This window comes from Hyla sarda, chromosome 7, assembly GCF_029499605.1.
Source record: "Hyla sarda isolate aHylSar1 chromosome 7, aHylSar1.hap1, whole genome shotgun sequence".
Taxonomy (NCBI): Eukaryota; Metazoa; Chordata; class Amphibia; order Anura; family Hylidae; genus Hyla; species Hyla sarda.
In genome coordinates, this window is record NC_079195.1 from 57,239,590 (window position 1) to 57,264,917 (window position 25,328).

At 42.8% G+C, this 25,328-nt stretch overlaps 1 protein-coding gene across 1 annotated transcript in view; it reads right to left on the reverse strand.

Moving 5' to 3' along the window:
* The window catches only part of LOC130281670 (alpha-2-macroglobulin-like), a 206,361-nt gene that overhangs the window by 104,291 nt on the left and 76,742 nt on the right, over positions 1–25,328 (reverse strand). The window contains exons 10-15 of the mRNA XM_056529135.1: positions 24,611–24,722; positions 24,202–24,314; positions 23,959–24,117; positions 16,244–16,465; positions 9,424–9,490; positions 7,158–7,303 (exon numbers count right to left, since the gene is read on the reverse strand). Of these exons, the coding sequence (XP_056385110.1) occupies positions 7,158–7,303; positions 9,424–9,490; positions 16,244–16,465; positions 23,959–24,117; positions 24,202–24,314; positions 24,611–24,722 (819 nt within the window). The remainder of the gene's footprint in view (positions 1–7,157; positions 7,304–9,423; positions 9,491–16,243; positions 16,466–23,958; positions 24,118–24,201; positions 24,315–24,610; positions 24,723–25,328) is intronic.

Genomic DNA, 25,328 nt, shown 5'->3' on the forward strand with positions numbered 1-25,328 from the left:
CCTACCCGGATCTTGATGCAACTGATGCCATAACTAATGACAACGTGCATAAGTCGTCATCAGTTGTAGGGCATTCTGCTTCCATTGTTTCTGGCCGATGGACAGGGGAAAGCAGCAAGCAGCGTTCCCCTGTGTGGTGCCGTCCGGTGTGTCCAACCATCTGATTTTAAAATTGAGATGCTGGATGATTGTCAACTGTTTCATTCAAATGAATGGGATCAGTTCTAGCAATAGTTTTCCTCTGGTGCACGCTGGAGGGAAACTATGCCTGATACCGGATATATGTGAACCCAGCCTTACTTCAGTGTAAAATAATTGGTTAGACACTAGTAGGTGATTACTTAGGAAGCGTAACATCATCCATATCTCTGTGTGGCCTCAAACCAACTAGGGTGACCCCAGGATTTAATTTGCTTTATAGCTTAACCAAGATCAACAATATAGCGCATAATGAGACCTCTTTTAGAGAAAGGGACGATATTACCAGCCTAGTATCAGAGGATTATATCCAAGGCATCTTCTCACCTGTTATGATGCCTATTCAATCTTTATCTGCACTGTCTGGGTATTCTTACCATCTCAAGTATTATGCCTACATTTGAGAGGTTTTTATGAAGACCTAACAGTCATATACCTTTTAGTTATTGTTTTTGGCATCATACCTAACTATACCCGGACTATTATCTCACATTTCTGGACAAATCATTTGGATATATTTGTGGGGTCACCACTTGTATCTATATATGTATTTCCTCCTTACTGTCATATCGTGACATCAACTTGAGAAAGGAGTCATTAACAGTTTGTTGTTACTCCGGGCCTCCCCTCAAGACTCGATTTATCCCTTGACAAGTTGTGCTACTTTGTATGAGATACGACTAAATGCTTTGGAATTGTTTACGTTTATGGATATATTTTATTTTTGTGATCACTGGGTTGTATGTTATTGTGTGGCTCACATGTACATTTTTCACATTTTTTTTTTTTTTTGGAAGGATGTTGTAAGTAGTCATCTTTGATCCTTGATCCTTGTCCCGTGTATATCCTTATTCCCTATAGCTCCCATGTCCCGCAATCTAGGGGAAGGTAGGAGGTTCCGGATCCAGGAGGATAATGGAGGGTATCAGAGCTCTCATAATAACAAATATTGTCATTTGATATTTGGTTATAATTGATTTAAAGCTGTCCGTAAATCACAATAATTGTACTATTTTTATATATTGATTAACTAATAAAAGCTATATTTTAGACCTTTGTGCTATTTCCTGTTCTCCTGCATAGGAAAGACTTCTTTGGTGTAGAAAATTGCAGAAATGTCTCGGTTGCATTTTTTTGTGTGTAACGGTGTAAAAAAAAATCACAGAAAAGTTGTGGAGGAGGAATCACACAAGGTAGTGTTCTGAAGTGATTTATTGTTTTTTGCTCACATGAGTCAAATTTATGAATTCCCCCTGCGATAGTATGGTAAATATGTCTCATGGAAGCAAAACTAAAGCAAAAATAAATCATTTCAAAACACACTTTCTAAAGACAACAAGGATAAATGTACCTCAATATGTTTTATTTTGCAAAACAATGAAAAATAAAACGTTAAATAAAACCCCCCAAAAACTATACATACAGTATTTTGTATTGGAAGAACGAGATTGTCCAGTTCAGGTTTGTGCAAATAAGGGTCAACTTTATTGTTTAAAAGCCAGCATCAGACACAGAATGTGACGCGTTTCAAGTTCAAGTGTGCACAACAGCTCTTATATTGGGAAACATGTGATAACCCAGAAGGGACAATTGTTAACCACTTGCAGCCAAAAATAATAAAGTTGATCCTGTTTTGCATGAACCTGTGCTGGGCGATCCCTTTCTTCAGTTCTGCTTGCTGTGTGCTGCCTAGAACTAGTTCAGGTTGCAGAGGGACCTAGAGGGTGATCTGGGGCAAGTGTTCTCTCTGTGTATACTACAGTATTTGCTATTGCTGCATTTTACTGGCCCACAGAATAAAGACAATAGGGGAAATCTTTTGAGCTTTCAACTGGCGAAAAGTTCCAACATTTTTGCACAGACACCCACCTTGCTTCAAAATTGTTGTCACTTTGCATCACACTTGCCGAGTGGGCTGGCTCGTGTGTTACAAAGTGGGCGTGGCACTATTTTAACGGGACGTGGTGTCATGGATGTGGCAAATTTATTTTAATTATGGTAACTAAAAAGTTTTTAAAAATACCAGAAAAATCGGTTTTACTTTTGGAATACAATAGAAGAAAAATAGCTGGGTCTTTATGGGGGTTAAATTGCCTCATATGAAGAAGAATTTCAGCAGTAATTGATAAGCATATAGAAAACAAATAGGTAGTTACGTTATTTCTTGATAGATCTATTGACCTCATAACTTATTTCTGATATTATAAAAATTAAGCTTTATAAAAGAGACTGGGCATAATGTACACCGTGTTTCTCCGAAAATAAGACCGGGTCTTATATTAATTTTAGTCACAAAAAACAAACTAGTGCTTATTTTCAGGATAGGGCTTATTTATTTACTTATTTATGTACATTGAATAACATGGCGGTTCCACGGTATTTAATGGTATTTACACCCCCCCATTATCATCATGTGGTGGGCGCAGCTCTGCCCCCTAATGTCCCTCCCCCTCGGGTTTATCAGCCCAGCGCTTCCCCCCACATCAGGGGACTAATTGTATGTCACCCACGAGCGCAGCTTCTCTCCCCACTGCGCTGTACTTTGTATTCCTGTGCCGGGGCTGCAAATATTAAAAAACAAACTTTAACTTACCTTCGTCCTCCGTTCCCCCATTGCTAAGGAACCGGCCTCATGGTCCCTCCGCTGTTCTTGCTGCTTCCTGGTTTTGGGACGTCACAGAGCCTTCAGCCTATCACCGGCCGCAGCGATGTCCCGCCTCGGCCGATGATAGGCTGAACCGACTGTTATGTAAGAAGCCGGCCTGCTGGCCGGTGATAGGCTGAAGGCTCTATGACGTTCCCATCCCCAGGACCGAAGCGAGAACAGCGGAGGACAGTGAGGCCAGTTCCTCAGCAACGGGGGAACGGAGGACGAAGTTAAGTTAAAGTTTGTTTTTTAATATCTGCAGCCCGGGCATTGTTTAGGTCAGTGGTCTTCAACCTGCGGACCTCCAGATGTTGCAAGCATTTGCAACATCTGGAGGTCCGCAGGTTGGAGACCACTGGTCTAGGTCTTATTTTCGGGGTAGGGTGTATTTTCCACTAGCTAACAAGTGGAGTTATCTCATGAAAGTGATTATCCAGCAAAAATGTGCCTAGGCTGTCTGATAACATTAAAAATAATCCTGTACAAACCTCCCTCGCTCCCTGGAACCGTTGGTATCACTGCGCCTTTGGTTATCTGGCAATATATATATATATATATATATATATATATATATATATAAATATATATATATATATATATATACAGGGCTCAAGTCCTACAGGAACGTGTGGGAACTGAGTTCCTGCCCCTTTTCCACAGCAGGAACATCGTTCCCATTAGCAGAACCAGCCCTGGAGTGGAAATCTTGGGTGAGTTCCCACACTTTTTTCCCCAGGACTTGACCCCTGTATATATATATATATATATATATATATATATATATATATATATGGGCAGGAGCTTTAGTGCAAATTAGAGGTGAATGCTAGGCTGGGGGTGTTATAAGGAGTTACATAATTATACCCCCATGACCATGATTGCTGCCCCCTCAGCCTCCTAATCAAACCCCATTTCCTAGTATTCACCCACTATTTTGTGGTTCCAAATAATAATCTCCCTAAATCCTGGTACTTGGGCGAGTAGCTAGAAAGTAGGGCGGCACGGTTTAGATAAAATGTGCGATTGCGATTATGGAGGTAAATATATATGATTGGAATATAATAAACAAGTGGTGAAATTGGATATGAAATGATAGAAAAAAAGAGCCTAATTCCTCCTCTGCATTTTATGTGCCTGGCCTCTTATAGTGTAGTCCGCGTACTCTCCTGGCCTGGTAAAGTGTAGTCCCTGTACTATTCTGGCCTGGTATAGTGTAGTCCATGTACTCTTCTATCCTGGTATAGTGTAGTCCCTGTACTCTCCTGGTTTGGTAAAGTGTAGTCCCTGTACTCTCCTGGCCTGGTATAGTGTAGTCCATGTACTCTTCTATCCTGGTATAGTGTAGTCACTGTACTCTCCTGGTTTGGTTATAGTGTAGTCCCTGTACTCTCCTGGCCTAGTATAGTGTAGTACCTGTACTCTCCTGGCCTGGTATAGTGTAGCCCACGTACGCTCCTTGCCTGGTATAGTGTAGTCCGCCCACTCTCAAGGCCTGGTAAAGTGTAGTCCCTGTACTCTCCTGGCCTGATATAGTGTAGTCCACGTACTCTTCTGGCCTGGTATAGTGTAGTCCATGTACTCTCCTGGCCTGATATAGTGTAGCCCATGCACTCTCCTGGCCTGGTATAGTGTAGTCCACGTACTCTCCTGGCCTGGTATAATGTAGTCCCTGTACTTTCCTGGCCTGGTATAGTGTAGTCCCTGTACTCTCCTGGCCTGATATAGTGTAGTCCGCGTACTCTTCTGGCCTGTTATAGTGTAGTCCCTGTGCTCTCCTGGCCTGGTTTACATAGTTACATAGTTACATAGTTAGTATGGTCGAAAAAAGACATATGTCCATCAAGTTCAGTTTTTCCACTCTCCTGGCCTGGTATAGTGTACTCTGCGCACTCTCTTGGCCTGGTATAGTGTAGTCCACATACTCTCCTGGCCTGGTATAGTGTAGTAAGCATACTCTCTTGATCTGATATAATGTAGTCCGCGTACTCTTCTGGCCTGGTTTAGTGTAGTCTTTCCACTCTCCTGGTTTGGTGTAGTGTACTCAGCGCACTCTCCTGGCCTGGTATAGTGTAGTCCACATACTCTCCTGGCCTGGTATAGTGTAGTCCACATACTCTCCTGGCCTGGTATAGTGTAGTCCACATACTCTCCTGGCCTGGTATAGTGTAGTCCACATACTCTCCTGGCCTGGTATAGTGTAGTCCACATACTCTCCTGGCCTGGTATAGTGTAGTCCACATACTCTCCTGGCCTGGTATAGTGTAGTCCACATACTCTCCTGGCCTGGTATAGTGTAGTCCACATACTCTCCTGGCCTGGTATAGTGTAGTCCACATACTCTCCTGGCCTGGTATAGTGTAGTCCACATACTCTCCTGGCCTGGTATAGTGTAGTCTGCATACTCTCTTGATCTGATATAGTGTAGTCCGCGTACTCTCCGATGCTGTTACGTTACGCTATAGTGCAACGCAGCCGCGTGAGAGGGAGCACTGGGAGTAAGTGACTTTCTTTTAGGACCAGAACGGGTTTGTTTTTTCCTTCTCGCCTTCTTATAGCCATAACTCTTTTACCTTTTCTCCTACAGACCCTTTTATGCGCCTCCATTACTTTGCAATGACATCACTAATTTTACCACATAATCTCTGACCCCTACAACTTTTTTTTTCTTCTGTATACAGGGATATAAGAGGGCTTATACATATTTTTTACATATTTTTCTTTTTACATATTTTTTTTTTTTTTTGTCTTTAAGTCCCCATAGGGCAGGGTTTTCCAAACAGTGTGTCTCCAGTTGTTGCAATACTGGGAGTTGTAGTTTTGCAATAACTGGAGGCACTACTACTTCTAGACACTGTTCAATGCTGAGCCATAGGCAGAGCATTGATCAGTGTTATTGGAATATTGGAAAAATAGGTGGCACCTAAGTGCATAATCAGGCCGCAAAGTATTAGGGGAATGGTAGTTTTCACGGACCGAACAACAGGAAATAAGCAACAACGTGAGCCAGACAAAACGCCAACTCAGGGAACGACAATGCTAATGGATAAGGCGCATACAGTACAGGGGTGTTATGTGAAGTCATCAAGTAAGAGGTAAAAAGTTGGTGAAATAAGCACTAGGCAGCGGAGTACCCCTTTAAGAGTAACCACAATAAAGGTTATATTTTAAGGGTTGTTTAATAGGGGTTTTTCACCCCGGGCTTTGGCCCTGGGGTTTGGTAATCGCAATTAGTTAGGGGCCCCTTACTGCCCTAGGGTAATAAAGATTTTCAACTTTAATCGCTGCTTCTAAAGGGTTAATGCCGGACATCACTCGGATCGGTGATGTCCAGCATTAGCCAGTATAAAGCGAGTTCCGCTTCATACACCTGCCGCACGGCTGCACCATTTATTAAAGGCGGTCAGCCATGGTGGGTTATCCTCCCCCCAGCTCTGCTCCCTTGTTTAATTGTCAGCTCCCGTGCAGCACAGCCTGGCCCCTCCATTGTGCGGCCCACTGTTTCTCCTCACAGTAGTGCTTCATTGCAAAATTTGGTGAATTTGATTGTGAGTTCGATTCTGAATTGCGATATATCATGCCCTTCTAGAAAGTAAAAACACAGTTATAAAAAAAGGGACCCTTTGGGTTTTCCACGTTAGAATACTCATCCCCTATCCATAGGATTAAACTCTGAAAAAGAGAGAAGGGGGCATTCCTGGTGTAGCACAAATTGGATTATGAGGTCACACAGAGAGTGTTGTGCTTACCAGCTAACATTGTGCTGAGGGCACAACACCTTCAGAGACATGTAGACGTTTGTGAAGGGGGTGGCAACCTTTCCGTTACTCTGGATCTTGCAGACGGAGACTAGTCGTGAAGCAGTACTTTGTCGGGTGAGGGTGCTCAAGCAGAAACAAATATAAATTGATGTCACTTATCCCAAAAGTAAATAAGTTGCTTCTTTCATTTTGCATAGGCCTTGTTAAAAAAGAAAGAAGCGATCTGATTGGTTGCTATGGACAACTGGGTAACTTTTCCTCTACAAAGGTTTTGATAAATCTCCCTCATAGTGTTTTTAACCCAGATCGGGTTCTTCATCATGTAAGTGGATCCACTAACCCTGTGTATTATTGAGAGGCGCTTTGTAAGGTCATCCACCTATTGTATAGATGGATATCCCTTTGAATGGCTGCTACTATTTTTCCTCTTCAGGAGACCCTATAAAGATTATTATTCTAACACACGACTATTTACTGTGCATATAGTCAGTCATATATTGTGGACAATGACAGAACTAAATTTGGCTACAATATACAAACAAAAAACAACTTACTTTATTCCTAAAACATTTCTGTAGGGAGAATTTTGCAGTATCTGCTATTATTTCTCCATTAGGCAGGAAGATGTAAACAAGGACCTGAAGAACATTAGACGTTCCTGCACTATAAGGGAGGTTCAAGAGGACTTTTCCATGGATATCTGGGATAGGAGAAAACATATAGATATGATTGGAGGCACAGGTTCCATGAAAGACATGGTAGCATGCTTCATTGCTTGGTATTGGTACATAGTATTTGCTTTGTTTTTGGTCCTCATTTTGCTCAGTATGCTTAACAAAAACCAGGAGAGGAATCAACACAGAAAAAAAATACTTCATCAACACTTAAAATATGTGTGAACATAGCCCTAGAAAAAATGCTATTTAACCCCTTAAGGACTCAGCCCATTTTTACTTTAAGGACAATTTTTGATTTTTGCACTTTCGTTTTTTCCTCCTCCCCTTTTAAAGATCCTAACATGTTAAATTTTGCTCCTACAGACCCATGTAAGTGCTTGTTTTTTGCATCACCAGTTGTACTTTGTAATTAAATCACTTATTTTATAACATAATCTGCAGCAAAACAAAAAAAAAATTTTGTGGGGTGAAATAAATAAAAAAACACCATTTTGCAACTTTTTAGGGCTTCTGTTTCTACGTAGTGCACTTTTCCATGACACCTTAATTTTATCAAATTTATGTAGGTTACTTTACTACTTAAAAAATTATAACTACCGTACATGTACCAAAATTTGTATGTTTAAAATGATCATTTTCTGACTCCTATAACTTTTACATTTTTCCGCATACGGGGCTATTTGAGGGCTCATTATTTGCGCTTTTGTCTGTAGTTTTTATTGGTACCATTTGTTGTTGTTTTGATTGGACTTTTTGATTGCTTTTTATACATGTTTTTATAGTATATGAAGTGACCAAAAATGCACAATTTCTGCCTTTTTTACGCCCTCCACTGTCTGGTTTAGCTAACCTTATATTACAATAGTTCGGACATTACGCATGCGGCGGTACCACACATGATTATTTTTATTACATTACGTTATTTAAAAATAGGAATCGGGGGAGGGGGGATTTAAACTTTTATTAGGGGAAGGGCTTATTCACATTTATTAACTTTTCATTTTTTATACTTTTTTTTTTTTAGCTCCCATAGGGGACTATAACATGCAATCTTTTGAATGCATACACTGTTCAATGCTATGCCATAGCATAGCATTGATCAGTGTTATCAGTGCTCTGCTGCTCCAGAGTGCTAAAGCATCCTGGAGCAACAGACGATCAATCGGACAGCGAGGAGGCAGGTAAGGGCCCTCCCGTGGACCTCGTGCACTGAGTTGCCGGGAAACTTTCAGTTACATTTTAGACACGCAATCAACTTTGATTGCAGTGTCAAAAGGGTTAATTCCAGGCATCGGCCTGATTGGTGATGCCCGGCATTAACTCTGGGTCCTGCCTGCTGATAGTAGTCGGGACCCATCAGGTTTAACGCACGCTTAGCCCGTGAGCGTGTTTAAAACGGCACTACTAGAGGGACCAGGGCATACAGGTACCTCTGTCCATGTCAGCAGGATAGGTTTGCTATTGGGATTAGCTTCTGCTCTGGACAGCCAATTACTAGTTGAGGGGGTTCACTTCTATGGCCAGTGATTGGCTGAGCATTAATTTCCTGCATGCTGAAAAAAGCAGGAAGCAGTGCTCAGCAGGTACTGGGCACCATTTGGATGGCAAAGGCAGGTGAGTATAACTGCTTTTTTTTTTATTAGCATAGGGTCAGTGAATGTGGCTAATGCTAGCCTTAACGGGGTATTCTGGTGGAAAGCTTTTTTTTTTTTTTTTTAATAAACTGGTTAAACAGATTTGTAAATAACTTTTTTTTCATCTTAATCCTTCCAGTACTTATCAGCTGCTGTATGCTCCACAGGAAGTTCTTTTCTTTTTGAATTCTTTTTTCTGTCTGACCACAGTGTTCTCTGCTGACACCTCTGTCCATGTCAGGAACTGTCCAGAGCATGAGAAAATCCCCATAGCAAACCTATTCTTAAAAATATTTTTGATACCGGACAATTCCTTTCAAGTCTTCAGTGGTGTGCACATCCAAATTTTTGGATTTTTGGCAAAAAATACAGAATAGAATTGAATGCATCAACCTGCACAGTTCGAATTGTGGCAGCAAGGGCTCTGCGTATACAGGATTTTATTTATTTTTCATCCCAATGTGCTTTCTTTCAAAGCAATACATATCTTTGTTATCTGCATGCCTTACCTTCATTTGCATCTTCAGTTTTAATTTCCACAGTCCCTGAGTCCTTAATGGAAAATTTGGAAACCAACTATGAAAAATGAAAGTAATATAATAATTAGGGATAGCAAATCGAATCTGACAAATCCGAATTCATTATGAATTTCAGGAAAAATTTGATTAGCAATGAATGTAAATATCACCGTGATTCAATTGCGCGAATTGCTTAATTAAACTCCATTTAATGCGGTCCAGGCTCTAGGGCATCTAAAATAGCTGATGCACATGTGAGGACATGGGGCAAGGAATCCTGGGAAGGCGGGTAGTTGGGAATTACCCTTAATCACATGCAGCATGCAGCCTATCAGCAGCCAGCCACCCCTTTTATTGCAGAGAGAGAGAGAGTGAAAGAGAGGGACAGACAGCAGTGTGTGTTGCACAGAAAAGCATTTTTACAGCAGCGATTCACCTCAAGCCCAAATCCAGCCTAGAAGCACTGATAGGGAAGGGAATGAGATTGAGAGAGAGAGTGCAATTTTGGGTGTAGTACACAATGATGTGTGCTGCAGCACTGGTGTGAAAAGGGAATAGTAGTCAGCCAGTTAGGTTGAGCAGAGCACTAAAAGCATTCTGTCCTCTATTAAGTGTAACCTGTGCGTACATCTAAGTGGTGTACCATTTTGTTCCTGTTAAAGTCTTAAGGGCCTAGATACTGTGAAAGGCCAGTTAAAAGTACACATCTTCTGGTGTGGTAGACAAATACTGTTTTAAGCATACTGGAGCGCATTGTCCTCCCCTCATAAGTGCATACCACATACATACATCTAAGTGGTGTACCATTTTTTTTCCTGTTAAAGTCTTAAGGGCCTAGATACTGTGAAAGGCCAGACAAACGTACACTACTGCTGGTGGACTCTGCACCTTTCTGAGAACTGATGGCTTGTGCCTAGCCGAGGTGGAGAGTCCCAAGCCGTCATTTCTTTGCGAAGAAGGCAGTACCAGCCCTGCACAATTTTGTGGAACAGATTGTGGGACAGTCCTTGAGCAGCGCCAACCTGTGGATCTGTAACTACGGTCAGGGACAATACATGTCCTTTATGTCCCACTGGGTAAATGTGGTTCCTGCACAGCCACAACAGCAACTTGGACAGGTCACGCTGCTTCTGCCTCCACGCTCTAAGGCCGTTGGTCCTGTGACAGTGTGCGACTCCGCCTCCTCATCCTCCTCCGTATCCTCAGCCTTCACTGCAAGGGCAAGTCTCAGTGCTCCTTCAGCATACCATGTGTGCAGGGCACTGCGGGGAACTGCTGTTCTCCACATGGTTTGCCTTGGCGAACAGAGTCACACAAGAGAGGAACTGCTAAAAGTCATTTGTCAAGAAATTAAATCATGGCTTACTCCACAAAAACTGGAAATGGGAACCATGTTGACTGACAACAGGAAGAACACCTTGTCTGTGCTGCGACAAGGAAGCATGAGACATGCGCCCTGCATGGCATATGTGTTCAATCTGGTTGTCAAGCAGTTCCTGAAATGTTCCCCCATCTGCAAGACATCCTAACAATGGGAAAGAAACTCTGCATGCACTTCAGCCATTCGTACACTGCAAAGCCCAACCTCCTTGAGCTGCGGCGTCAGAACGTCATCCCCCAACATAGTCTGATTTGTGATGTTTCCATGCGTTGGAATTCCACCCTCCATATGTTGGACCAACTATATGAACAGAGAAAAGCCATCACTGATTTCTTGATGATTGAAGCATATAGGGGGACTCCCCTGTGTAACTTCAATGTCAACCAGTGGCAGCTCATACGTGACACCTGCTGTTTGCTCAGACCCTTTGAGGAAGCCACCTTTTTAGCCAGTCGCCATTCCGACGTCATTCCACTGCTTCATCTACTACAACACGTGTTGGAAACAGTGGCTGGTCAGGATACTGGAGACATGGCGTCTACATCTCATGGGCACTTGACTGGAGGAGGGGGAGGGGCACTGTGGAACACAGTTCAGGTTTCACAAGAGGGACAGTTTTTCTAGTCATCTGACAGGAGAGGAGGAGCAGCTAGAGGAGCTAGAGGGTTATGAGGAAGGTGAGACAGAGGACCCAGACACACCGTGGCAGTATGCAGTAGAGATGGAGGCAGGGAGTTCCTCTGAGTCACTTACACAAATGGCATGATGCATGCTCACTTGCTTGTGTAGTGGCCGCTGAATTGTAACCATTCGGCAGCAGGTAGACTTCTGGCTCTCCACCTTATTGAACCCTCGCTACCGGCACAAAATGGGGGGCTTTTTACACCCACTGAGAGGGAGGACAAACTGACCTACTACAGAGAAATCCTTTGTTGTCAGTTGGCCGATCTGCACCATCGTCCATCCTCTCGCAGGTCAGACTCGGGGCGCCTTCTGCGCTCACCTTCCACTGCCATGGCTGCTGGGGAGGCGTGGTGTGGCAAGAGCAGTACAAGCTCCATCAGCAGCAGCCTGAGTCTACAGTCGCTGATGAGTACCTTTATTTACCCACATAGTGAAGCAACTCATCAGCAGCAGTTAGACCTGGAGCAGAACCTGAACCAGCAGGTGATGACATACCTTGACATGCCCATGCCAACACACCTTGAAAATCCGTTGGACTTCTGGGAAGCCAAACTTGATTTGTGACAGCAACTAGCAGAGTTTGCCCTGGAAAAGCTGTCCTGCCCAGCCAGTAGTGTGCCATCAGAGCGGGTGTTTAGTGTGGCAGGGGCCATAGTAACCCCAAGGAGAACGTTCTGTCCACGAAAAATGTGGAGAGACTGACCTTTGTGAAGGTGATTCAGGCATGGATCAGCCAGGATTTCCACGCACCAATGCCTGAAGCATCAGAGTAGATTGACCATGGTGTCACACCAACACTTCACAAATATGGATAGTGCTAAACATATTTATGGTGCTGCTCCCCAGTTACAGACATTCCTCCACATCAGATCACAAGTAAGTATTGAGGGTATGTATTTGCTAGAACTTAAATTTTAATAATATTCATGGATAAAATATATGTACCCCAAATTGTTTTGAAATCAAAAGGAAAGGTGTGCAAACAACGCCATGTGGCAACTCCATTACAAGTATTGATGTGATGCAAAGGCCTCTAAAAGGTGCAAGGGAACAACGTATGGTCCATTGTATTCGGTGGGGGTAAAAACTTCCCCTATAAGGCCCTACTCTCGTATTATTAATTCCCTTCTTGGCAAGTGTTATTCACCCTAAAAAGGGCAGCCCCACACAGGAACCTCTCCCTATTTCCACCTACAAACACTGCCATTTCCATGGGTTTTTAGGTGGAAATAGAGAGAGTTTCCTGTGTGGGGCTGCCCTTTTTCGGGCAAAGAAGGGAATTAATAGGCCACGAGTAGGGCCTTACAGGGGAAGTTTTTACCCCCACCTGCTACAATGGATAATACGTTGTTCCCTTCCACCTTTTCGAGGAAAGTGTTACTATTCTTAAAAAAGGGTGGCCCCACACAGAAACCAATCCCTATTTCCACCTAAAAATCTGGGAAATGGCAGTGTTTGTAGGTAGAAATAGGGAGACATTCCTTTGTGGGGCTGCCCTTTTTAGGGCAAGTCACAACTGCCAAGAAGGGAATTATTAATGCGAGAGTAGGGCCTTACAGGGGAAGTTTTCACCCCGACCGGTTACAATGGGTACCATGCGTTGTTCCTTTCCACCTTATAGAGGTCTTTGCATCACATCAATACTTGGTGGTGTAGGTTGCACATGGTGTTGTTTGCACACCTTTTCCTTTTTTTTAATTTAAGAAAAAAAAAAATTGGGTCCATATATTTTTATCCCAAGCATATTATTCTAAGTTAAGTTTTACGTAATCCTCAATACTTACTTGTTCACTTTAACACTTTTACAAAAGAGACTGTTTTCTTCTGCCTACCTGCCTCAGCTACTATTCTGATCCTGCCACCTACCTGATGCCACATATCTGATACCCAGTTCTCCTTTTTTCACCCACCTTCATCACCAGGTACTGGTATTGCCACCCACCACACCACTCTGTCACTTTCAGGACTCCTGATGCTGCTACTTCTGCCACCTCCAGGCTGTCTCATTCTGCCCCATATGTTCTCCTCATGCTGATGCCAGCTCCAAGCTGTCTCATACTGCCACCATATGTTCTCCTCATACTGCTGCCACCTCCAGGCTGTGTCATTCAGCCACTATATGTTTTCCTCATGCTGCCGCAAACTCCAGGCTGTGTCATTCAGCACTATATACTGCCGCCAACTCCAGGCTGTGTCATTCAGCCACTATGTAGTCTCTTCATGCTGTGCCAACTCCAGGCTGTGTCATTCAGCCACTATATGGTCTTCTTATGCTGCTGCCACCTCCTTGCTGTGTCATTCTGCCACTATACGTTCTCTTCATACAGATCCCACCTCCGGCTCTGTCATTGTGCTGCTCTGCCACAATGATTCTAATAGCAATGCCTCTGATCTGCATGTCATCCTGAATAACAGTATTATGTCACTAACCCAGCACACACCTTATGCGTTTTACAGCAAGGCAAAGTGTTCTACACCCCTATTGAGGCTCTCTGTAGGCCATAAATAGCCATTTTTAATAGCAATTTGCCACAAATAAATTTGGACCGAAACACATTTTTTGGGAAAATTCAGCCAATCGACAGAATAACATTTTTCAAAAGTTTGCTCATCTCTAATAATAATAACTATTAGAAAAATAAAAAAAGGATGATCGTAAAGCAACAAACAATGCATTAACAAACCACAATTCTCCCCAAGGGAGTCAGGGACCACCTTATAACTAATTACACCAAAAATCCAGGGCACACGGCCCGGGGCACAAGATCCCTATACGGGAAACTCCCCTAAAATGTAACTTTTAATGTATACTACTTTAATAAATTACCAAGTGACAAATGTATTGTTTAAACCATGTCATAGCTCCAGTTGTCACATCTGAACAAAACTAAAAATATAAAAGAGAGCGCTCCATAGCGTAAAACCGACTGGGTAGGTATTGGTAGAAGGATTCTTTTTAAAGCCTCTTACCCCAGGTGGTTGTGTGAGCTCACATACAACAATGGACAGCGTGTAACGATTGTAAGAGCCCGGTCTGCACCCTCCCAACCAAGTAGATAGTGACAAATGGACTTCAAAGGTGTGGTGGGTCTTTTACGGCGCTGCAAAAAACCCACCACACCTTTGAAGTCCATTTGTCGATAGCTCCAGTTGTCACAGTTAATTGGGATAGCCCAACAGTTCATTGTGTAGGGAACAGCCGTTTCTCTTTATTGGTGAAATGCCATGACAATGTTTAAAAACAATAAAAATTTGCCTCCCTCTACTAGTTTTGGTGTTTTAGCACCATCGTCAGGAGGATAAATAGGCAAACATCATCACTGCTCTGAGCAGCAAATATGAATCCGTGATGTAAATTTCTATTCACATCAATGGCCAGCCCGGAATTCTGAGCAGAGATGTGAGCACTGTATAGAGAAGCTCCGCATCTCAGCAATATAAAGGAGCATAGCAACAGGTGTCAAGAATGACACCCGGGGCGATCTGTCCCTTACTACAGGTACTACTGCTAGAGAATACAGTTTAAATTTATTAAAGTCGCACACACTTTATAAAACACATATTTAAAATATGTTATTAAAAAAAGTTTCACAAAATTAATTCAAAAAAATATATTGTCTTTAAAATTAAAAGGCCCCTTTATCCTTTTTTAATATTGCCGGCTACATTTTTATGTCCCTGTCCGCACACAAAAATCTGTCCCTGATTGAAAATGAATAAAAATTTTGTTCTAAAAATATAAATTTCATTCCCTACAATTTATTCCTTCCCTACTACATCATTTTTATTTATTAAATTATTTTTTAGCAAACATTCTAAAAAAACGCCTGCAGGTAAACTGCAAAAGGGGCCAAAAAGGCAATTTCCACACAAAGGTAAAAACGCCAGAAAAAGTGCCACAAAAAAATACGCAAAAACGCAGGAAAAATCAGTGGCAGTTTTTCTGTCTTTTTTTTTCCTGGCGTTTTCTGGTGTTAAAAAAAAAAAAAAAAACATGTGGAAACTTAGCCTAACTCCTTTCCATTCTATTATTCCCTGTCACTTGTTATGATAAATGTGCCCTTGAAGTTTTGCCATTCTTTTTCCCAGGAATGGTTTTAGTAACTAGATGATTCCCTGGTATTTACATTAAAGAGGTATTCCGGGCAAAAACATCTTATCCCCATTTCTATGGGAGGGGGTGTAACGGCAGCATCGCCCCCTCCCATAGACATGAATGGAGGGGGCGTGGCATGACGTCACGTCCCCGTCTCGAAGCCTGGCGGTTTCCAAAACTGCAGACGCAGCTACGCATAGAATGCGGCCTGCTGCAGGGAGATCCCAGCAGCGGGCCCCCCGCGATCAGACATCTTATCCCCTATCCTTTCGATAGAGGAGAAGATGTTTTTGCCCGGAATACCCCTTTAACTAGCAAATCCTAGGAGTATAGTGAAACTGCACATGAATATTTTGTAGTATATGATGGTGTTATTTAGGAATAACATTTTTTTTGTTATTTATTTAATAAGTCCCAATAAAAGGTTTGTACTGAAACCTATTAAATTGGTCCAATCCGAACAAAGCAAAAAAGTACATAACGATTGCATTGGTGGAGAGGACCAGATCTGTAAAGATTTAAGCGTTGAGATAGAAAAGGGCAGAAGGTTGTATTTTAATTCTATATTTGTGTGACATTTGACCATTAGAAGAGTTTTGTTGATGTCCAAATAAAGGGTTAATTGAAACCATACAGCTGTCGTGTCTCACCAGGTAATGCAGGGATAACTTTTTGGCCTCTTTCACCTCCGTGTGACTAATAGTATATTCCACATGGACCTCTTGATGTCCCTCACATGGGAGAACCTTATCCGGAGAATGGAGTCTCAAGAAGCTTTTGCTCTGAGAGTGGAAGGGGACCACAGTGTGAGAGGCTTCACCATAATCCAGCGGATAAATACCAGGAACTTCAGGAATATTTTCTGTCTTTGCCTTTAAAGAACAAAAAAATACATATTTTAAACATCTCTACTGGAAAAATACATAATTTGATTTCTCACGTAAAATTGTGTTTTGTAAATTTTTTTATGTCAAACTACTTGAAAGACGATATTTTACTTTTTTTATTGGCATCTATAGTTGCCTTATTAAAGTTGTACACATTATCTGACAGAAGGAAATTACATACATGCCTTTTTTTTTTTTTTTTTTTTTTTAACTATAACCTTCTGTTTAGGAAAGCACAGCAGACTTCGCATTCCTATCCTGTAAAAAAAAAAAGGACCGTATTTTTTGCCATATAAGACGCACTTTTTCTTCCCCAAAACTCGGGGGGGGGGAAAAAGTTGGTGCGTCTTATACGGAGAATACACACCTATCGCGGTGGTCCCTGCGGCCATCAATGGCCGGGACCCGCGGCTTATACAGGACATCACCGATTGCTGTGATTCCCTGTATTAACCCTTCAGACGCGGCGAACAAAGCTGACCGCCGCGTCTGGAAAGAAAATAACACTAACTCGGCTGTTCAGTCCGGCTGTTCAAGACCGCCGCAGTGAAATTGCGGCGTCCCAAACAGCTTACAGGACACCGGGAGAGACCTTACCTGCCTCCTCGCTGTCTGCTCTGTGCCGGGATGCTGCATGGCGGCGCTCTCCTTCGTTGTCATCACGTCGTCGCGCACGCCGTCCCGTCATCCAATAGTAGTGGCGTGCGTAGCGACTTCATGGCGGCGACGGAGAGCGAGGATACCGGGCAGCAGAGATGTTCCGGAGCGACGGGGACACCCCGGGGACGCGGCGACAGCGATGGAGGACGACATCCAGGGCAGCGGTGACGAGCGGTGACGGGTCTGGAGCGGCGGGAACACGTGAGTACTACCTCCTATACCAGTGGTCTTCAACCTGCGGACCTCCAGATGTTGCAAAACTACAACTCCCAGCATGCCCGTACAGCCAATGGCCCCCGTAGCCCCCGAATACATCCCGTATTCCGGGTATGTGCAGAGAATAGCATTGGTCAGTGACCCAGGGCCCCTGAGTCTGCACAGTCACTGCTATTCACATCTGTACATACACTAGAGTGCAATGCTCTGCACATACCCCCTATGTATAGTAATGTACTACACACACAGCTATACATGGGGAGTATGTACGGAGCATTGCACTCTAGTGTATGTACATTCCTATGTTAGCGGGAGCGGGTGGGATTGGACAAACATTTTAGCGGGTCAAAAAAGTAATCGGGAGCGGGTGGGATTGGTCAAAAAAATCTTCGGGAGCAGGATGTAAAACCAATCCTGCGAACGGCTCTAGTGAGGATCTCAACCTTATATGATAAGAAAGTTACATTTTATTCACATCACATTTGAGCCCTATAGTTGGCATATATACTGGACAAAAGGTCCCAGAGTATATACCAGACATATTTTAAGGCTCCATTGACCCAATGGAGACCAAAAAAGTGTCATTTTGGGATCAATCACACTGTTATACAGAGATTAAGGATTTTACCTTTTAAGGACGTGGGGCGTATGCATCCTGAGACCCCCCCCATGTCGGCAATCGCAGAAAATCGCATGTCAATTAAGACATGTGATTTTCTGCTATTCCGGGGTGATCGGGTCTCTGGTGACCCGATCACCCGGAAAATAGGGATGATCGGAGCTGTCATGGACAGCCCTGATCAACCTGAGGGATGGGAGTGAGGTTGCAGTGCTGTGATCTCCTCCTATCCCCTGCCATTGGTCAGAACTGATTCTGACCAATGGCAGGACAGGACAGTGGGTTGCCATGGCAACCCCCCATTCTGCCCACCCCTGGATGTTGAGGGGAACGTTGGGAGAAGATGGAGACCGGTACCTGGAGGAGAAGATGCCTAGGCACCCCCGATCATCGCTGGAGACTTCTGGATCCTGGCTCAGGTAGAGAAACGACAGTGAGGAGGGGGGGATGAAAGTGAAAGTAAAGTGATAGAAGGTGGAACCAACGTTGATAGAAGGAGTAGGCTGCAATACTGAGCCTAGAATTAGCCTATAGTCAGGCACACCTACTACAAGTAGGACACCATTACCTAGTCCTGTCATCAGTATCCAAGTCTATTCTTCCTAGCATCCCTCTGCAAGGACATATCTATTTTCAGCTCAAGAATCAAGAGGTGGTATTTGGGAGAAGAATTCTGAGAAGCAACTGCAGAAATAGGACTGGGTGTCGCTTCCCTTCAGTCCTGGTCCAGTTACACAGCGACAAGTCAGGAAGTTCCCATTGGATACACTAAAGGAGAGGTGTCTCGGCATAAAGAGGGATTCCACACAGTCTGCCACGGCTCACACCCTGTGAGGTTGATTGTCAGTTTTCTCAGTTAAATAAGAAACAAGCTTGTGCATCACTGACTCTACATTCTCTAGGGACAGTCTCAAGTTCAAGAACAAGACAGTACCAAACCAGACATTTACCAATTCATGTGCCAAATCACTCAAGTCAAATATTTGTAAAGCTAAAAGTCAGCATAAAATACACAATTCTAAGGGTGCGTTCACACGCTAGTAACTAGCAGCGGATTTTCCGCTGCGGGAAATCCACTGCGAGTTACGCTACCACTGATTTAAATGAGTCCACAGACAGTCCTCAATAGTGTCAGATTTGCGGAATGTCCGCGTACCCATTCAAATGAATGGTAGCATAACTCGCAGTGGATTTCCCGCAGCGGAAAATCCGCTGCTAGTTACTAGCTGGTGAATGCACCCTAAAAGGTCAAAAAGGGATAGTAACTAGTGCCAAAACAATGCGTAAGTTCAGTATTGTGTTCGGAAGAACTGTACAAAATTCAGGCAGCTTTTACCAATATTTGCATTGTATTGATCTGCCCCAGAAGTAAAGTAAACTTTAAAGTTGTTTTCCAGAACCTTGGCTACGGAAGTATTTTTCCTGGGCTTTTGTAAGGGGAATAGGACAGTTTGGGTTCAAAGAGGGACATAGGGTTGTACTACTCAAGTCATGTAACATATCAGAGACTACTACTCTCATCATACCAATCCACAAACAAATGAATCTTGTATGGCTTAAGTTTAAAAAAAATAGGAGCCTATAGATGACATATGCCACTGTATGTCCTTATAGAGGTATTTGTCAGAACCTTGGGTCAGAGGTATATTGTAAATCCTCCCAATGTATACCTTCAAGAAGGTTTAAATGTGATGTGAACAGTGCTTTACTTTCCTTAGGCTTAGTCTCCACCTGTTTTTTTGTCCTGCGTTTTTAGGGATTAAAAAAACGCCAGAAAAAAACGCCTGAAAAATCGCCAGTGCAATGTACGTCATCATGTGTTTTTTCTGGCATTTGTTCCTGCGTTTTTTTCATTTGTGTGTTAATTGCATTTTTGTCACATTTTGGCATTTTTTTTTTTGGTACCCAAAAGAAAAAAAAAAAGGATGATGCAGTGATGGAAAACATTTTATTAAACAAAATGTATATATTTTATAACCAACTTTTTATTATTTTTTAATAAAGTGTGTGTGTTTCACTTTTTTTTCTAAATTTTTTTAATTTTTTAGGTAGTACTACTACTCCCAGCATGGAACAGACTGTTCCATGCTGGGAGTAGTAGTACCTATAGTAATAGACAGATCGCCCCGAGTCTCAGTCTGACACCCGATGCGATCGTCCATTATATAGCACAGATGCCGCTGTATACAGCGCTCACATCTCTGCACTATACTCCGGCCAGTGATGTGAATAGAACATAATTCATTCATATTTCCCACCAGAGCTGTGATTGGCTGGATGGTTACAGCCAATTACAGCTCTGAGGAAAATATCAATGAGTGAGTGGCCGGCCCGGAGTATAGTGCAGAGCAGGGATCCGAGCAATGTATACAGTCGCTCCATCTCTGCTATAGACAGGACGATCACAGCGGGTGTCAGTAGTGACATCCACTGTGATGTGTCCTTAAGCAGGCACTACTACTCCCAACATGGAGCACACTCTGCTCCATGCTGGGAGCTGTAGTATCTGCATCAATAGACAGATTGCAGCGAGTGTAACTTCTGATGTAAAAAATAAAGAAAAAAAGTGAAAAACACACACAATACATTTTTATAATTGTCGGCTACATTTTTATTTCCCCGCACACATAAATTGATCCCTGTTTAAAAAGTAATAACATTTTTTTTATAAAAAATATAAATTTTGTTAGATACAATTTTTTCCTTCACTACTGTATCTTTAAAAAAAAAAAATGTTTTTAACCCCTTAAGGACCAGGCCCATTCAGACCAATTTTATTTTTGCATTTTAGTTTTTTCCTCCTCGCCTTCTAAAAATCATAACTCTCTTATATTTCCATCCACAGACCCATATGAGGGCTTGTTTTTTGCGTCACCAATTGTAATTTGTAATTACATTACTTATTTTACCATAAAATGTACGGCACAATCAAACAAATATTATTTATGTGGGAAAATTGAAAAGAAAAACGCAATTTAGCAAATTTTTGAAGGTTTTTTTTTCACACTGTACACTTTCCGGTAAAAATGACATGTTTTCTTTATTCTGTGGGTCAATACGATTAAAATGATACCCATGTTATATGTTTTTCTATAATTATACCGCTTGCCCTAATTGCCCTAATTTGACTACCTATAACTTTCTAATTTTTCCATGTATGGGGCGATATGAGGACAAATTTTTTGCGCCATGATCTGTAGTTTTTATCAGTATCATTTTTGCTTAGGTTTTACTTTTTATTAATTTTGTATGAATTTTTTTAGAATAAAATGTGACAAAAAAGCAGCAATTTTGGACTTTTTTTTAAATTTTTTTACGTTTACGCCTTTCACCATACGGGATGATTAACAATATATTTTAATAGTTCAGACTTTTATGCACGCGTCGATACCAAATATGTGTATTAATTAATTTTTTTTAACGCTTTTTTGGGGGTAAAATGGAAAAACCGAAGTTTTACTTTTTTATTGGGGGAGTGTATTTTTCACATTTTTTGACTTTTTTAGTTTACATTTTTTTACTTTTTTTTTTTACACTTTTTATGTCCCCATAGGGGACTATTCATTGCAATCAGTTGATTGCTAATACTGTTCAGTGCTATGTATAGGACACAGCACTGCTCAGTATTATCGGTGATCTTCTGCTCTGGTCTGCTCGATCTCAGACCAGAGCAGAAGACCCCGGGAGACGGCCGGAGCAAGGTGAGGGGACCTCCGGCCGCCATGCTGGATGATTGGCTCCCCGCGGCAGCGCCGCGTGCGATCCGATCATCCGTTCAAAGCATCCGTCAGCATACACCCCCCCCCCCCACCGGCCTTCACCTGCGCTGTGCTCGTCCATAACCCCCCACCCCCCCGGCCTTCACCTGCGCTGTGCCCGTCCGTAACATCCCCCCCCTGGCCTTCATCTGCACTGTTCCCGAACTCCGCTCCCATGTCCCTCCGTCAGTGACGTCACTCGCAGGGCGCCCGGAGAGAAGGATCGCTGCGCTGGATGGGTGAGTGTGTGTGTCTGTCTCTATCTCTGTCTGTGTGTGACTGTCTGTGTGTGACTCTGTGTGTGTTTGTGTGTGTGTGACTGTGTGTGTGTGACTGTGTTTGACTCTCTGTGTGTGTGTGCCCGGGCTCCCTTTGCAGGACTATAACTCACAACATGCCCTTACTGTAAGGACATGCTCGGAGTTGTAGTTGTGCAGTGCAGGCGAATGACAAGCTTGTCCCCTGCCCCCAGCTGTAGGACTACAACTCCCAGCATGTCCTTACTGTAAGGGCATGCTGGGAGTTGTAGTCCTGCAGCTGGGGGCAGGGGACAAGCTTGTCACTTGCCCACACATTTCCTGCACCACACAACTACAACTCCCAGCATGTCCTTACTGTAAGGGCATGCTGGCAGTTGTAGTCGTGCGGGGTGGGAGATGTGTGAGCAGGTGATAATAAATGTACTAACCCATTTTTTTTTCCTTCTCATTTCAGATCTGTGTATCCTGTGGACTCCTTCGGATTGGGTGGATTACTTCGATGACCAGCGTTTTTCTTTGTTTGATTTTAATAAAATGGTTAATGAGGGCTTGTGGGGGAGTGTTTTTTGTAATAATTTTTTTTTTTTAAACCTGTTGTATTTTTTCCTTACTTTACTTGACAGGCTTAGTAGTGGAAGCTGTCTTATAGACGAAGTCCATTACTGAGCTGGGCTTAGCGTTAGCCCCAAAAACAGCTAGCGCTAACCCCCAATTATTACCCCGGTACCCAACGCCACAGGGGTGCCGGGAAGAGCTGTACCAACAGGCCCGGAGCTTCAAAAATGGCCTCTTGGGCCTAGGCGGTAACAGGCTGGCGTTATTTAGGCTGGGGAGGGCCAGTAACAATGGTCCTCACCCACCCTGGTAACGTCAGGCTGTTGCTGTTTGGTTGGTATTTGGCTGAGAATAAAAATTGGGGGGACCCTATGCGTTTTTTTTTTATAAATAATTAAATATTAAATATATATATATATATATATATATATATACACATTTTTTTCAAAGCTGCATAGTGGTGTTCTGTAGTCATTATTTGGTTTTTGCTTATGTAAGCCAAATTTATCAACCCCCTGTGATAGTATGATAAATATGTCATACATAAGCAAAAAAATAGCAAGAAAAAAATGACTACAGAACTTGCTTACCAAAGCAACGATGATAAATGTCCCCGATAGTGCCAGTGAGTTTCCATGGCAGCAGGAGACCTGAAAAAGAGCCCCAGGTCTGCCATCTGTATATGTCTACTTACCCCTGCCAGGGGCTTGTTTATATATAATAATTTTTGCATTTCATTGGTAGAATTTTTGGAATGCACAAAACTCATTGCTACCATCCATCCTTTATATGCCACCCTATATTTGCAGGAGATTTTCCATGAAGGAACAGTTTGTGCAATTTAGAACATAATTAAGGCCATTTGATCAATTCAGAATTGGATAAGATAATAGAAAGTTTGTTGGACAAGAAAGTTAGAATCCATACAAGATTTTAGATAGTGTTGGCCAGAAGATTGTTACCTGGTCAATATGAAACAGTCTGTCCCAGAATTCTCCCTCCTTTTTTAAGCATGCAGTTGTGCAGGGCCGCCATCAGGGCCAGTACTCCAGTAAGGGCCCCAGGCCCCCGCTGCACCCCCTCTGCAGCAGCCACAGCACAGAAGCAGAAGACCGCTGTTTAAACAGCAGTCCACTGCTTCTGTATGTAAAAGCAGAGCTGTCATCAGAAAAATAAGATGCGAGGTTGGTCTCGTCTGCTGCACTAATTATTATTTTATAACTATCCATTACATTGTGTAGAGGAACCGGAGAGAGGTCATTTGTCCAGGAAGCCACTGTGGCCCTTTAAGAGTACCGCAATGGCTGCCTGGGAGAAGAGCATCACTGGGGCCCAGGGGGCACAACACAGTGGAAGAGAAGGAGACAAGTCCTGACTAAACCTACTGGAGATTAACATGCAAAATCTTACCCTCAAGAATACAGATTTTGTCCAGTTGGTTGTACTTAGAGTAAAAGACGCTTTGCCATTCTCATCGCTCACTAAGGTTAGGCCCTCCGTGTCTTGTCCATACTTCAGATTAACTGTAATGTTTGGTTTAGGCACACCTCCAGCATCTTCCACTGTAATCTGAAATAAGAAATGTCAAGACATGAAAACGTTATTTAACCTTCAAAAGATAATATATAGATTTATATGGACAAAGTGACTCACCACTCCACTGTATGGGATGCCAGGCTTGTAGTTCATGTCAGTATTAATAAAAGACAATTTATTGATGACATATGTTGTCCTGGTTTTACTGGTTGATGATGATAGCTTCACCCCTACATGAAGAGCGAATAAGAGAAAAAACATCTTATAATGTATTGTGCCAAACTTACAGGTATTGTGTTATATCTTTGGAATCATAACTATTACATCAATCCTATGGAGAAATCAGGGAGGCAGTAATGGTATAATACTGTGTCTGCCTTCTCTTGTGGGCACGCCATCTCCTGTATTCTACAGCCGTGTGAATATTGTACAAGGAGCTCTAGAATAAAGCTTCTTCATTACCGCCATATCAGTGGTCAGTAGGAGTTTAAGATGCGACTAACCTTCTAGAATGAATGACACTTACCTGTCCCTTCCTCTGTTACAGAAGCTTCACCTCTCAGTTCCTCACTACTGTCATTTTTTAGCTGAAAAAGCTCAAGCTTGACCTCAAATTCGTGACACCCAGATCTGTCCAACTGTGCAAATGAAACAATTCAGATTGAAGAGCCATTTATTTAATATACTGTAGCTGGAAGCAGTGCCAAAATAATATTGGAGAGACCAGGCAACTGCAATTTCACCAGTGGTTGTCCCAACTCCTCAGGATGGGTGGATCCCAAAAAGTCAGACTGGTGGGTCCCCTGCAATCTGGGGAACTGGGACTCAAGTCTCCAGTCACAATGGAGCGACTGGATGCCCATGTGCCATTTCTTCTCTGTGTGAGCTGCAGAGATAGCTGAACGCCTTACATGGCTGCTCTTATCTCTTATACAGAATTCAGGGAACAGAGATACGCATGCACATTCTGACACTGCATTATGATTCAAATCCCTGTTCTTGAGATCGCAGGATATCCCAGCAGTCGGACTCAAATGATCAGATAGTTATAGCGTGATAAGGAACACATTTACGAGTGGAGGAAACCCCTGGGTTTTGTTTGTACGTATGATTTGGGTTAGGTCCCAATTACATCACACTTCAGGGCTCCATTGTTGGTTATACACCAGGATATCCAGACAATGTGATCCATACAGTGCAAAAGGGTGATATTTGGTTGTGCCTGTCAATGGCAAAGTCACCGT